At 40.7% G+C, this 15,794-nt stretch overlaps 1 protein-coding gene across 8 annotated transcripts in view; it reads left to right on the top strand.

Annotated features, from left to right (window-relative positions):
- XDH (xanthine dehydrogenase) overlaps positions 1-15,794 on the top strand; it is an 86,425-nt gene that overhangs the window by 65,078 nt on the left and 5,553 nt on the right. For all 8 annotated transcript variants that reach the window (XM_073022901.1, XM_073022900.1, XM_073022904.1 and 5 more), the window contains 9 exons: positions 7,582-7,773; positions 7,925-8,070; positions 8,829-8,910; positions 9,428-9,523; positions 10,135-10,263; positions 10,942-11,016; positions 11,936-11,988; positions 14,444-14,558; positions 15,340-15,405. In XM_073022901.1, coding sequence (XP_072879002.1) covers positions 7,582-7,773; positions 7,925-8,070; positions 8,829-8,910; positions 9,428-9,523; positions 10,135-10,263; positions 10,942-11,016; positions 11,936-11,988; positions 14,444-14,558; positions 15,340-15,405 — 954 coding nt within the window. The remainder of the gene's footprint in view (positions 1-7,581; positions 7,774-7,924; positions 8,071-8,828; positions 8,911-9,427; positions 9,524-10,134; positions 10,264-10,941; positions 11,017-11,935; positions 11,989-14,443; positions 14,559-15,339; positions 15,406-15,794) is intronic.

The following is a 15,794-nucleotide window of genomic DNA, read 5'->3' as shown; positions in this document are numbered from 1 at the left end:
CTGCACTCCAGCCTGGGTCACAGAGCCAGACTCCGTCTCAAAATAAATAAATAAATAAATAAACGATAAATTATTGTATATTTTTAAATATTATAGTCCCCATATTGTGCTACTGTATACTAGGTATTACTCATTCTGTCTAACTATATTTTTATATGCATTAACCATCCCCACTTTATCCCCCATCCCCCCTACCTTCCCCAGCCTCTGGTAAACATCGTTCTACTCTTTATCTCCATGAATTCAATTTAATTTTGTCTAAGTTATTAAAAAATTTATGTGTGTAAAATAGTTCATGGTGTGTTCTTATTTCTCTTTTGATGTCTTCAGGGTCTATAGTGGCATCCCCTGTTTCAATCCTGATATGGGTAATTTGTGGCTTCACTTTGTTTTTCTGTCTTGCCAGAGGTTTATCAATTTTATTGCTCTTTTTAAAGACCCAGGTTTTTGTTTTATTGATTTTCTCTATTGTGTCTGTTTTTGATTTCACTGATTTCTGCTCTTATCCTTATTATTTACTTCACTCCGTTTGCTTTGGATTTATTTTGCTTCTCTTTTTCTAGGTTATTGAGTTGAAAGCTTAAATAACTATCTGAGAATGTTTTCCTCTTTTTTAATGTATTCAATTCAGTGCTATAAAGTTTCCCCTAAGCACTACTTTAGACAGGTCCCATAAGTTTTGGTATGTGTATTTCATTTTTGTCTTGTATTTTTGGTCTGCTTGTTTGTTTCCCTGACACTTTCTCTTTGATCCCTAATTATTTAGAAGCATGTTGTTTGGTTTCCAGGTGTTTATAGATACTGCTGTTATCTTTCTATCCTGAGGCTTTCTATTGATTTCTAGTTTCATTCCATTTTAGTTGAAGAACACATTCTATAGGATTTCAATTCTTTCAAGTGTGTTGAGGTTTATATCAAGGCCCAGGACATGGTCAGTTTTGATACAAGTTCCATGGGCACCTAAACAGAATGTGTATTTTGCTGTTGATGGACTGCATATTAGCTTCCTGTGGCTGTTATAACAAATCACCACAAATTGGGTGGGTTAAAATAATGAACATTTATTTTCTCACAGTTCTGGAGGCCAGAAGTCTGAAATCAAGGTGTTGGCAGGACCGCACATCCTCTGGAAGCTCTAGGGAAGGATCCGTTCCTGGCCTTTTCTAGTTTCTGGTGGCTGGTGGCACTCCTTGACTTGCGGCTGCATCACTCCAGTCTCTGTCCTTGTCTTCCCGTCACCTTCTCCTGTGTGTCTGTTCTTGTCTACCTATACATACTTCTCTCTTACAGAGACATGTGATTGCATTTAGGGTCCACTGCAATAGTTCAGGATAAGCTACTTCTCTCCAGATCCTTAACTTTATCACATATTTTGCCATATAAGGTAGTATTTACAGGTTCCGTGATTAGAAAGTGAATATATCTTTGGGGAGGCATTTCTTTTTCCTACCACAGGTGTAAATATCCACTAGATCCTGATGGTGGTGTTGAGTTCTTCTATATCCTTCCTGATTTTCTGTCTATTTTTTTCTATCAATTTTGAGAGAGGAGCATTGAAATCTCTAACTGTAATTGTGGATTTTTTCTATTTCTCATTTTAGTTCTACCAGTCTTTACTTCATAGATTTTTCAGCTCTGTTATTTGGGGCAGACACAATTAGTATTGCTGTCTTTTGGGAGGATTGACACTTTTTTCATTATATAATCTCCTTCTCTCTGTCTCTGGTAATTGTATTTGCTCTGAAGTCTACTTTATCTCATATTAATAAAGCCGCTCTTGCTTTCTTTTGATTAATGTTTGCATGGTATATCTTTTTCCATCCTTTTACTTTCAACTTGCCTACATTATTATATTTGAAGTGATTTTCTTGAAGATAGTATGCAATTGGGTCATGTTTTTAAATCCATTCTGCTAATCTCTTTTAATTGTATTTACACTATTTATAGGTAATATAATTACTGATGTGTTGAGGCATAAGTCTGCCACTTTATTTTTTGTTTTCTGTCTGTTCTATCAGCTTTTCATTTCTCTGTATTCTTTTGTGTGCCTTGCTGTGATTGGGTTACTTGGACATTTTTTTAGAATTCCATTTTGATTAAAAGTATCTCTTACATAGCTTTTTTAGTATTGCTCAAGGTATTATGTTATATATATACAACTTATCACAGCCTATGGAAGGTCTCATTTTACTAGTTTTGGTGATGTATAGAAAACTTACCTCCCTTTATGACTCTGCCCTTTCCCATTTACATTATTTTTATTTTAAACACTTTCTTTACATTCATTTAGAACCACATCAAGACAGTGTTTTAATTTTTGTTGCAACTATCAGACAATTTTAAAAACTGAAAAAAAAAGCTTACTGCTTGTACCCATGATTTTGCTTATAGTGTTTTTCCTTCTAATTTTCCAGGCTTCCTTCTTTTATCCTTTTCTTTCTGTTTAGAACTTCCTTTAGTCATTATTTTATTGTGGGTCTGCTGGGGACACATTTTCTTAGTTTTCCATCTGAGAATGTCTTGATTTTTTTCCTTGTTCCTGAAGGATAACTTTACTGGGCATTAAATTTTGAGTTAACAGTTCGTTTCTTTCAGCACCTGAGAAACTGCCACTTCGTTCAGGTCTCTGTGGCTTCTGATGAGAAATCCTTTCTCATTCTAATTAGGCTCCCCCTATAGGTAAGTTGTCATATTCTCTGGGTGCTTTCAAGACTTTTTCCTTTGTCTTTAGTTTTCAGAAGTTTAATTATGATAGGACTTATCATGGATTTCTTCAGGCTTATCCTGTTTCACGATCACTAAGCGTCTTGAATCTGTAGGTTTATGTATCTTGAAACCTTGAAAACTTTTCAGTTATTATTGCTTTGAGTACTTTTATGCTCTTCTCTTTTTCTCCTTTTCTTCCAGATCTCCAGTGGCTTCAATGTTAGGTCTTTTGTTATAGTCCCAAAGGTCCTTGAAACTGTTTTTTTTTTTTTTTTATTCCATATTCCCAATATAGTTCAGACTGGATGATATATTTTATTCTATTCTTCAGTTCACTGATTCTCTTCTATGCCCCCTTTCTTCTGCTGTTGAATCCACCCAATAAGCTATTTGTTTTGGTTGTTGCATTTTCAATTCTAAAAGGCCCATTAGGTTCTTCTTTGTATCTTCTACATCTTTGCTGAAACTATCTGTTTATTTCTGGAAGCCTTTTATTTGTGTCAAGTGTGTTCACAATTGATTGTGGAGGCATTTTTTTTTCCATGGCTGCATTAAAACTATAGTCAGATAATTTTAACATCTTTGTCACCTCAGTGATGGCATCTCTTGGTTATCTTTTATTATTCAGGAAGTTTGAGATCTTCCTGACACTTGGTATGACAAGTGGTTTTTCACTGAAACTTGGAGAAACCCACCACTAATGTACAGATGATGGCGGTGATGATGATGGTGTAATGATGTTCTGAGAGCTTGGATCTTATTTAAGCCTTCTATTTTAATTGGCTCTTTCTGACCTTGCTTTAGCAGTGGTGGATGCCACCTCATCACTGCTAGGTGGGGGTAGAAATCTTGATCTTCCACTTGGCCTTTGTTGATACTCAGGTTAGGAACAACTCCTTACTTCTGGGCAGAGGTGGGAGATCTACATTCCAAGTGCTGTCCATGGACATCATGGTGCGGGTGGTCTCTTTACCACTGGCTTGTGCTAAAAGTCTTGACTCTTCACTAGACTTTTTCTGACACCACCAGAATGGAAGGGAAGAGTGGTGTGTCTTTGTTAGGTGGGTGGGGAAGTAGATGTGTTCTCCAGTGACTCAATCATAAGGTGTAGGTACAGCCTTATGACTGGCCATCAGCAATGAAAGTCTCAACTCCCTTCCTGGTCTCCTCTGGCACCATCCCAGCAGGAGTGTTGGGGTATCTCATAACAGCCTCATGAATGTGAAAGTTTAGGCTCCCACTGAGCTTTTGCCAGTGTGAGTAGGAATGAGACTACATTTTTGTGTGTGTGATGTTTGACTGGAGTACTTATTGTCTAAAAGTGTTTAGTTTTGCTAGATTGCCCTTTTCCTGGTCTTTTGACTAGAGATACAAGGATTTGGGATATAGGGTGAGCTTTTTGGTCTCTGTCATCATTGGCATTTCTGGATTGCCAGCTCCTGCCCCAAGTCTGGGATATATAGATGAGGCAAAAAGGAAACCCCTGGAACTCACCATCATGTCATTCCTTGGGTTGCAAAGTCCCTCCTGGGACTGCCTTTTTTTTCCTCCACTTTTCAGAGTATTCTTACATTGTTGTTGTGGTTGATTTTAAATAAATGTATAGAATTCCAGAGTTTCTAGTGGTACTTAGTGGGAGTATGGAAGTGGAAGTCTCCGTATTATACATCAATGCTGAGTTTCTCGCAAGATAGAATCCTGAGTGATGTCATCAGTAATTATCGTGTGCTTTCATATTTAGTCTCAGTTGATGCTCTTCCAGTCACATTATAAATGACCAGGGTAAGACCAGAAGTGGGAGCTACACACTCCTCATTATTGTGGTCACAGCTTTAGCAGATGAACTTGGAGTATTGAGTTGTTTAGAAAAATAACTAGAGGGTTTGGATGAAATAAAGTCAATTGTCAGAATTAACAAATTTATTTTGGTGGTACTACTTTTTACAGTTTTTAAAATCTTAATTTTGTAACCATAGTAGTTACATATGTATAGATTCTTGTTTTTAAAAAAAAAAAAAAAAAAGAGGTGGCTGGGCACGGTGACTCATGCCTATAATCTCAGTACTTTGGGAAGCCGAGGTAGACAGATCACTTGAGGTCAGGAGCTCAAGACCAGCCTGGCCAACATGGCAAAAGTCTATCTCTAAAAAAAAAAAAAAAAAAAAAAAAAAAAAAAAAAAAAAAAAAAGTTAAAGTTTTCAGGAAAAGCCAACGTTCCCCTTTACCCCTTTGGATCCCACTCCTCTCTGCTAGGGGCTGCCTAATGGGCTCAGTTAGAAAACTTCACACTTCAGATCTAGGGTTAAAATTGTTCAAAAAAAGAAGTGTTCTTATTTCGTGTTCTCACCACGTATAAGACATGCTTTTTGGCATGGGAAAAAATCACATTGAAAAACAGTCTTTGTCCCTAGACATCTTACAAGATTTTTAATTCAATCCAGCAAATATTTATTAAGTACCTAGGGTGGCCACATGAAGAAGGATATGATATTGTTTCTGCCTTCAAGAAATTCACAATATGGCTGGGGAAATAGATGATAAAAGAAACAGAAATGCAAGTTGATAAAGTAATAGGGAAAGCAAAAGTGGAATTAATTGAGACATAGAAAAATCATCTAGGATGAGTAAGACTGAAATTATCAAAGACACGTAAAGCAACTTGTGGGAGAGAGAGAGTACACATAGGGAAATAAACTAAAACCAAAATAAAACAAACAACAAAAACATGAAAACTGCCATTGATCTTTCCAGAGAGATGAGATATTACAATTTAAAGAAGGAACAGAATGTTACTAAAATGGAGCAGTCAAAGAATAAAAAAGAGCTCTCATGAATTGACACTATGAAAGCAGAAGGGTTGAAAGGAACTTGATAAATTTCCCAAAAATGGGAAATAATGTGAAAAAATAGAGAAAATACAAAAAAAATTGAGGATTAGTTCAAGAGGTTCAAATCATAATCATTTCAGAAAGAAAGAATGGAAAAAACAGAGAGGGGGGAGCTATCAATAATTCAAAAAATTTTCCAAAACTGATGGGCATACATTTTGGGATTAAAACAGCACATTCAATAACCAGCACAATGAAAGAAAATAGACCTATGCCAAGTTATAACATTATAAAATTTAGAAACCTGAGGACAAAGAGAAGATTTCACAATTTTCAGGAAAAAGAAACAGAACCCTTTCCAAGAGTTAGAAAGTCATTGATTGGACTTCTCAATAGCAGGAAGCTAGAATGTACTGGTAAAATGCCTTCAAATTGCTGAGAAAAACTGGAAAGCCTACTTCCAAATTAGGATTCTATATACAGTGGAATCATTAATTAAAGGTGAAAGTAGAATAAAGACATTTCAGATATGCAAGGTGTCAAAGATGTTCCTCTTTGTGTACCCTTTCTTATGAAGATATTAAAGGATGTACTCCAACAAAATGAGGGAGTAAAATTTAAAAAGGGAAAGGCATGGAATCCAGGAACAGGAGATTCAATATGGAGAGAGATGAAGGGAATCCCTGGGATGAAACCCTTTACCCCTTTGGATCCCACTGGGGGATTTCAGATTTAAATCCTTAGGTAACAGCTGAATAGCAGATCTAGTGGGCAGCCAATTTAAATTGGAGTAGGCCAGATGGCTCTAGGATGAAAATCTGATGTGCTTGAGCATGTTGGAAGCAGGGCTCAGGAGGGAAAAGAGAAAATGCATTAGGAGCAGATTTTTAGAATTGGGGAAAACTTTAAGTTGGCTTAGTAATAAGTACATACAAAATGAAGCAGATGAAAAAATAAAGACAATTCTTAACTCCAGGGTGAAAAAAATATTATCAAGGGAGAAGAAATTGTAATGTAACTACATGGTTCAGCAGTAAGTAATGTTTACAGAGTTATAATATTAAGTTGACTATTGATCTGATCAAAATACAACTATACTGGGAAATAGGAAGCTGGTAGGGGTGAGGGCTGGAGGGAGGGGGCTAAGCCAAAACTAAATTCTCCTTTTCCATAAAAGAAAGACAACGTAAAAGTCTAAAGCTGAAAAAGTCAAGACGTAGCAATGTAGCCACATTATCTAGAGATGTGTAAGTTAATCTAAATAGCTGATAAATGATAAGCTATGAGAATTGCAAGTAGTTGCTTCTGGAGACTGGAAGGAAGGAAAGTGGAAGAGGCTACTGTTTTTCATACCATGACTTATAGAAGTATGCGACACTTCAAACTATTTGCAGTACAACTTTCATGGTGGTTTCATTCATTTTTATTAACTAATTTACAATGAATTTTTAAAAGTTAACTGTTTTCAAAAAGAGGCAAGTGATTAGTTCCAACTAGAGACTCTGGGAAAGGCTTCTCCACAGAGGAGCTGAATGAGGGGACTAGTAGGTGGATAAGGTTCAGTAAAGATGCTGCCGCAGGCTGGGCTCATCCCTGCAATCCCAGCACTTTGGGAGGCCAAGGTGGGTGGATCACGAGGTCAGGAGATCGAGACCATCCTGACCAACATGTTGAAACCCTGTCTCAACTAAAACTACAAAAATTAGCTGGGTGTGGTGGTGCATGCCTGTAATCCCAGCTACTCAGGAGGCTGAGGCAGGAGAATCGCTTGAACCAGGGAGTAGGAGCTTGCAGTGAGCCAAGATCACGCCACTGCACTCCAGCCTGGCAACAAAGCGAGACTCCGTCTAAAAACAAAAACAAAAACAAAAACAAAAACAAAAATGCTGCTGCAATATCCTGGGGGAGAAATAACTTGGGCTGAAGAAGAGCAGCTGTGGTGCAGAGGGGAAAGGCAGACCATGGATAAGGCCCTCAAAGTTTCTACTTTGAGGAGCCAATGAAATCAGCACACTGTTCTCTCCCATTTTTGTTTCCTCTGCTTCAGATTATGGAACGAGCTCTATTCCACATGGACAACTGCTATAAAATTCCCAACATCCGGGGCACTGGGCGGCTGTGCAAAACCAACCTTCCCTCCAACACGGCCTTCCGGGGCTTTGGGGGTCCCCAGGGGATGCTCATTGCCGAGTATTGGATGAGTGAAGTTGCAGTGACCTGTGGGATGCCTGCAGAGGAGGTAAGCGGAGTATTTGGTAGCACAAGTCAGAGTGGTTTGGACTACTTAGGGGGAGAGTCGCTTTGTATCTTGGGCATCTCCCATGGGGGCTGCCCCCACCTCCACCATTTCTTGCCACCAACAAGGCCTCTGTATCTCTCTCTTTGGGAAGGTGCGGAGGAAAAACCTGTACAGAGAAGGGGACCTGACACACTTCAACCAGAAGCTTGAGGGTTTCACCTTGCCCAGGTGCTGGGAAGAATGCCTAGCAAGCTCTCAGTATCATGCTCGGAAGAGTGAGGTTGACAAGTTCAACAAGTAAGCACTGGGAGTAGGGGTCCAGTTGCTTTCCTGGGTTTCATATCCTACAGCCTTTCTCCTGACCCCAAAATAGGAAGCTAATAATTTAATGGATAACTTATGAGACTGCTGAGTTTGCCAACTCATTCATAGCCATCTCTTTAAGATCTTATAATGATCTTCAGCCCGGGGCAGGTGGGCTCACAGCCTGCAATCAGTGTCATAGTCTATCAGTTGTAGTTCATCTTTAAGCATTTGTAAACCTTCTGGGCACACCATATTGTAAAAAACACTGGCCCAGGACCAACACATCACAGTTATACACCTGCCTCTGACACCAATCTATAAATATGAATTTTGGAGTCACTCCATCTCCCTGGGCCTCAGTTTCATCATCTGAAAAGTGGACATAATTGGACTGGCTCTGTCCTCCTCACAGTTATTCAGACAATTAAATATAAAGCACAGAGAAGGCTTTATTATTGTTGGCGAAGTACAGTGCCTCCTGGAGATAACAGCCCAAGACCACCAAGCCACTCTGACCCAGTACGAGTTGCACTCAGGGAAGAAGAGTGTTGACACTAAAGTCAAGACCGCCCGGAGTGGGCTGTGCACCAGCTGACCGTTCTCATCTTTGTCTACATTACTGGGGCATAGTTCCATTATTACAAGACTATATGGGTAACCCCAAGGATGTCCTGTTTTGGCTTGATCCAAAGATGTTCATGACCTCAACATGGTAGAGAAGTTTCTATAAGAATGTTCCTTTTCTCTAGGGAGAATTGTTGGAAAAAGAGAGGATTGTGCATAATTCCCACCAAGTTTGGAATAAGCTTCACAATTCCTTTTCTGAATCAGGTAATTGCTTTATAGAATTGTGTCTATCTCCGCTGGACTGGGACCCCATTTCCCCCTTGTTTACAGCATTGCAAGGGAAATTTCCTTGTCACTGGTAACAGGGCTTACTGAAGGAACTCTTTGCTATTTAAATGAAAGTTGAACTTGCACAGTCCTGTTTGTCCAGTAGGTCATGGGCAGTGAGACTCAGAGATCTGGGATCAACCTCTAGTTCTTACCTTTCCTTACTATCGGACTGGTGAGAGCTACTCTATTTTTCTCGTTCTGTTTCTTCACTTACAGGGTGAGGACAGATATTTGAACAAGAGAAACAGAGAGAAACATATGAAAACCTTCTGCAAACTACTGATGTGCTATCTAATTAAATCATGAGATTCATACTGCCCTAATTTTTGTCTGAGATTTACATCCAAAATGCTGCTGGTTCTCTTGTTCCTGGGCTCCATACCTTTGGTCCCAAACTTTACTCAATTGGAATTTACTGACTTTTGTGTCTGGCATCCTTCTCTTTCCCTAGGCAGGAGCCCTGCTTCATGTGTACACAGATGGCTCTGTGCTGCTGACCCATGGAGGGACCGAGATGGGCCAAGGCCTTCATACCAAAATGGTCCAGGTGAGCAGCCCTCTCTAGCACCGTGGTGTCTGTTGTTAGGGGAAGTGGTATAAGAAATTGAGCAGTGGGACCTACCAGAGCAGAAGCAGGCCCAGGGTCTGTCCCCGGCCCTGTTGCTTATGTCCGTGTCGCCTCGGGCAAGTCTTTTCCTGCACTTGAACTCAGTTTCCTCAACTGTGCAAAGGAGTTGGCCAGGTGACCTCTGAGGACATTGCTATTACCAACATTCTCAGTGTGTGAGGTGGGCACACTGTGTGTGTAAAGGTTTCCCACATTCCAAAAGACTCCTCAGAGTGAGGTGAGGACAATGAGCTGGATTAGAGTCAGCACATCTGCTTGGCGCATGGAGACTGGCCAGATTGGATCTTGTGAAAAGTGAGTGTTAGTGTAAAAAGCACTGTCAGTTTATGAATGCTTTTACCCAACCAAACCGCTCCAACAAGTGCTCCTTCAAATTCAGCCAGATGTGAGGACATCCCAGACAATGGGATTAGAGCTTACAAAATTGTTTTCTTGCCTGTAACAGTGAATGTGAATCCTGTCTTGGAGAGAACGCAGCCAAGGCCCATGATAACCCCTTCCCTAGAGGGCAATGTCTTCTCTTTTCGCAGGTGGCCAGCAGAGCTCTGAAAATCCCCACCTCTAAGATTTATATCAGTGAGACAAGCACTAACACTGTGCCCAACACTTCTCCCACGGCTGCCTCTGCCAGCGCTGACCTCAATGGACAAGCCGTCTACGTAAGGAGCCCATGGCAGCCCGCAGAGCAGAGGGCCAGTCCAGAGCTGTGGGCCTGGAGAGTCTCCCTGGGTGGGAGCTAGAAGGGTTCCTTGCAGGCTCTTTGGCTCTGGCCAGGCCTCTGGCTTCCTTATCCAGGAGGATGCTGTTTCTCCAAACCTCAAGCTAAAAGAGAGGCCCAAGAATCATAATCACTGCCCTCAAAGCTGGGAAGGATGAGTGCAGGATGGGGAAGTGAGGATACTGAGGGAAAGCAGAGGCTTCTGGAAATACTCCCTGGTGCTGGAGCTGGCAATAGGACAATGGGCTGAAGCTGAAATTTGATTATAGAGTCAGGTTGGCCACACTTGCTCCTCTCCCATATGGGGGATGTAATCAAATAAGGAGTTTGAGGGAAGAAGACACCTCCCTTGGGATCCCTCAAACATTGCACCCTCTGTCAGTCTAAGAATTGGGTCAGAAAGTGCTCTCCAAGCAGGAACTAGTGGTGGCCCTGTTGGCCAGGTCCTGTGGATTCTACCCTGGGCCTCGGTCATTTTGGAGTGGGTGGCCAGGCTGTTTGAGTGGCACCCTGGGCACAGCATTGCTTGGAGGTGGCCTTGCTGGGGCCCTCGAGTTTTGCCTGGGCTATTGAATGCAGAGGAGTGATGTGTCTGGGGTGCGGGGGGTGTTTACTTTAGGCGGCTTGTCAGACCATCTTGAAAAGGCTGGAACCCTACAAGAAGAAGAATCCCAGTGGCTCCTGGGAAGACTGGGTGAGTCTGAGCGGATCCAAGTCACTTTTGCAAAGGAGGGGGAAATCGACAGCAGGGCCTCCATTCCGACCCCGAACAAGCAATAGGAGACAATATTCTAGTCAGAACAGCAGAGAGAAGTTGAGGTGGTTTGTGTGATTTTACAGGACGAATAAATGCTCATCCTGGGTCACTTTCTCTGTAGCTTTCATCACTGAGGGAGGTCATTTGAGGGAAGCTTTTGATCCAGGATCTTGACAGCCTTGTGGGAATCAGGGTTTTTGCTGCCTGAGCCTGAGAGGATGGGTGCCTGCTGAACGTGCCTCATTGGATTGTACTGACTCACCGGGTCTGCTCCCACACCGTCTTTGTCCCAAATGAGCCTGGTTTTCCTCAAATCTCCATCTCTTGAGTTTGGGTCTACTGAGATTCCCTCTGTGAGACCGTGGGGAGAAAACATCACCCAAGGACTTCTATCATTCCTGTGATTTGGGGAACGACAGAACAAGTACTTATAATAAGAATGAGCCCAATTCTCTGACTTCTAGATCAGTGGCCTGAATGTCAGAAATCTCAGAGGGAAGCTGCAAGGGAGTCTCTCGCAGGTGGGAGGCTGTGGCTCCTCCAGTAGGGGGAAATATCAATGGCAGCTCTGCATCCTTCCCCAGTATTGGAGTGGTAGAACTGGGCAGAAGACTAGCACATCAAATGTGACCCCACGTAAACCAGCTCAATACAAATCTTCCTCAATAGATTTAAAGAAAATATGCCATTTTTCTCAGACTCACTCATCTTACTATGCCTTCTTTGACCTCTCCATACCACATGTACCAAGCACATGAATGTAGCTTGACTTTGGTAGTTGGGTGAAAGCTTAGTGGCAGGTCAGGGTTCCTGAAAACCCCACTTCCCCTGCCTGATGGCCATCTCCTCTCCTCAGGTCACAGCTGCCTACATGGACACAGTGAGCTTGTCTGCCACTGGGTTTTATAGGTAAGTATGGTGCTGTCCTTGCCCAGCTCATAGTGCGATGTCATCTTAACCTCACTGGTCCTCTCCAGCACCAAATCCTGCCAGGCTGTGGTCAGGAGAGAGCAGCCCCACTGAAACTCTTATCTCTTCAATAGACTTCCACTAATTTCAGTCTAAAGACGCTCTAAAATATGTGGAATAGCCACGCTGTGTGCCAAGGGGTAAAAGTACCAGCTGTGTGTCAGAAGACCTGACTTCTAGTTCTGATCTCAGGGTGCACCATTTTGCCTGAGAAAGTCAGTGGTCCTGCTGAACCTGTTCCCCTGTTTCCTTACGGATGACATTTTAGGGCCAGTCACCTAGCCATTCCTCCCTCAGTGTTCTCCTGCAGAAACCAGGGTGTGTAGCGTTATGAGTTAGGCATTGCTGTTAGCTATGCGTGCTTCTTTGTGTGGGATTTTTTTATAGAAAGAGAGGAGGATTTAGAGCACATGGTCTTGTTACAAAATGCAGAATACAGTGGAACCTTATTAATACAGGGAGATTTTCAAGAGAGCATATGTCTTCTGCAAATTTAAATTTAGTAGCAGCATGAATAGCTGGAGACCCTGCCCATCTGACTTAGCAGCTGTAAAAAGATATAATCATATGTACTGTCAGTCATCATGTTTTAGCCATCTCTGGGAATTTTAACTAGGACCTTTTCTTTCACAGATATTTGGAATATTTTCTTTCAATATATTTGGAAAATAATTCAATGTTTCTTTAAAATAGCTTGTCTGAATGTATGACTATATAAATGCATAAATATATATATGTGTAAACATTTCTTTATATGAAACATTTATTTTCATGTGTATATGAGTATATATATGAGCATATATATGTTAGGTATATATATGAGCATATATATGTTAGGCATATATATGTTTATACACATATAAGGCATAGATATGTATAAACATATATACACAAAAACATTTATATGCCTTATATATGAACATATATATGGCTAATACATGTGTATAGATATTACACTGAATATATATGCCTTATGCATATACTGAATGTATATGCCTATATACATGTATGCATAAGGCATATATATGTATAAACATATATTCACACACAAAACATTTCTATGCCATGTATATGAACATATATATGGCTAATATATGTGTATAGATATTACATTGAATATATATATGTATTATACATATATGTATGAAGCATATATATGTATTATACATATATGTATGAGGCATATATATGTATAAACATATATACACAAAAAACATTTCTATGCCATATATATGAACTATATATGGCTCATATATGTGTATAGATATTACATTGAATATATATGTATTATACATATATATCTATAAGGCATATAAAAGTATTATACATATATATGTGTAAGGCATATATATGTATAAACATGTATATATATGTGTGGTGAAGAAATGTTTTGCCAGTGCTTTGTAGGTTATTAATATCTGACCTACACATACATAAACTCATTTTCTCATAAATTCCTATTACTTTTCTGGAGTTCATGAAACTAAGGTTTTATAAAGGTGAAACCAGATGAGCATGGTGAATGTTGGAAAAACAGAGGTCAAAGGAATTGGTGGTGTTTTTTTCTGGGAGTTGGTGGTGTTTTTTTCTGGGAGAAGCCTTTTCCCTCAGCCCCATATTGGTTTTGTTTTTGTGCAGATATGGTCATATCAGCTCATGTTATCCCTGTGTAGTGTACAGAATAACAGAGTCAGTGTACTGTAAACTCTAGGTGTGTGAATACACATGCACAAACGCATAGATATACACATATATTTATATGACTCAGGCAAAAGTGGAATTGTATAAGGTACTCCAGATTGAAAATTTCAGAAATGTATAAGGAAGCATTTGTTTCTATTAGTGTCATTTCCCTCAAATCATTTGTTGAACTTTCAAAGGGACCAGCAGTTGGGGAGTGGCTGCTTAAAGATGCACCCAGGTTAGCATGAGATACTGATCTTATTAACTTTCATCTTGAGAAGGTAAGCAGGTGAACTTGTGTGAACAGTCTAAGAGCCACCACAGGCAGAACCTTCTGTCCTGAAGACCTTGGATTTTAATTCAGTACATCCTTTGGAGTGTGACTTTCACGTCCTTCATGAGCCCAGACAGATCTGTTACCTCTGTTTCTACTGTGTAGAAGCCAGCATGGTACCAAACACTGCTAGGCTGTACAGAAAGAGTACGGAAGGGTTCCTGGCAAACTAGAGGAGAGCCCAGAGACAAAATGTTCTGGAATACCTGGGTTTCATTAACAGGTTCAAATTGTTCAAAACACATAGACTTTTTTGGAGAACAGCTGAATGCAAAAACTTGTGGGGTTTAAAGATGTTGTGTGTCAAGCTGTGCGTGCATAGGGAAGGGGGTGTGTTCATGTTAATACAAGCGTAGTATCTTCTCTTTCCTTTCCCAGAACACCCAATCTGGGCTACAGCTTTGAGACTAACTCGGGGAATCCTTTCCACTACTTCACCTATGGGGTGGCTTGCTCTGAAGTAGAAATTGACTGCTTAACAGGAGATCATAAGGTAAGAAGTTTGCAAAACTTTAGTACTTAGTGGGAAAGAAAGAGAAACAACTGAGTTGTAATACCAAAAGTTGATAGAGACAAACTTTCTGGTTGGAAAAATAATGCCTTACATTAAGGATAGGCAAACATCCTATGAAGGGCCACAGAATAAGTATTTTAGGCTTTGTGGTCCAGGCAGTCTCTGCCTGAGCTACCGAACTCTACCATTGAAGTGTGATAGCAGTCACAGACAGCTTGTAAACCGATAAGTGTGACTCTGTTCCAATAAAATATGATTTATAGACACTGAAATTTGAATTTGAATGGAATCTCATACAATTTTTACTTGTCACAAAGTATTCTTCTTTTTATTTTTTCTAGCTGTTTAATAATGTAATTATTATTACAACAGGCCCCACAAAAATAGGGGCGAGTTGGATTCAGCCCATGGAACGTAGTATATGGACTCTTTTGTACATGATCTACCCAGACTCAGATCCAAAGCCCCAGGCTGGGACCCTGTCTGACTACTCACGTATGAATGTGTGTTATTTCCAGTTACTGAGAGATCATTGCTGCTCCCCATCCCCTACTCCTACAAACTCAGACTCCAGCAGTGATGGTGGCAGCAGAGATTTGGTGGGAATATTAACACTTCTGCCTGAGTACACCCAGGGCTTTCTGCTTGCGAACGTACCCTTTGGTTGGCATTTGTAGTCTGAGGGTCACCATGAGTCATCTATCATATTCCAAACATCTTTTTCTTCTCTAACTGCTTGTAATTTTGCTGTCTCCTCTAGAACCTCCGCACAGATATTGTCATGGATGTTGGCTCCAGTCTAAACCCTGCCATTGATATTGGACAGGTGAGGCTTGGGAGACCAGGATGGTGACAAACTTGGCCAGTGATGTGGCCCATTCCCCTCCTGGGGCCACCAGTCACAGCATGTTGTCCAAGGTTGTCTTCAAACATGCTGAAACATGGAATCCAGGGAGTTCTCCCCAAAGTAGAATTTAGATTGGTGATAGCCCAACCAACTCTCAAGACAGAAAGCAAATTAATATAGATTAACTTGGGAAGGGCACTCACAACTCAAAGAACAAGATGAGGAATGGGGAACATGGCATGCACATGTGGACGTGCACACACACCCAATTTGAGTACAAGCACAGTGTAGAATGGAGATTGAGTTTGGGATCAATGCCCAGACAGCGGGTCTGAGGTCAGAGGAGTTTTCTGTCTTCTCGTTCCTCC

Source organism: Chlorocebus sabaeus, chromosome 14 (assembly GCF_047675955.1).
Source record: "Chlorocebus sabaeus isolate Y175 chromosome 14, mChlSab1.0.hap1, whole genome shotgun sequence".
Taxonomy (NCBI): domain Eukaryota; kingdom Metazoa; phylum Chordata; class Mammalia; order Primates; family Cercopithecidae; genus Chlorocebus; species Chlorocebus sabaeus.
The sequence above is the reverse complement of the archived record's forward strand: the minus strand, read 5'-3'. Positions and strand labels throughout refer to the sequence as shown.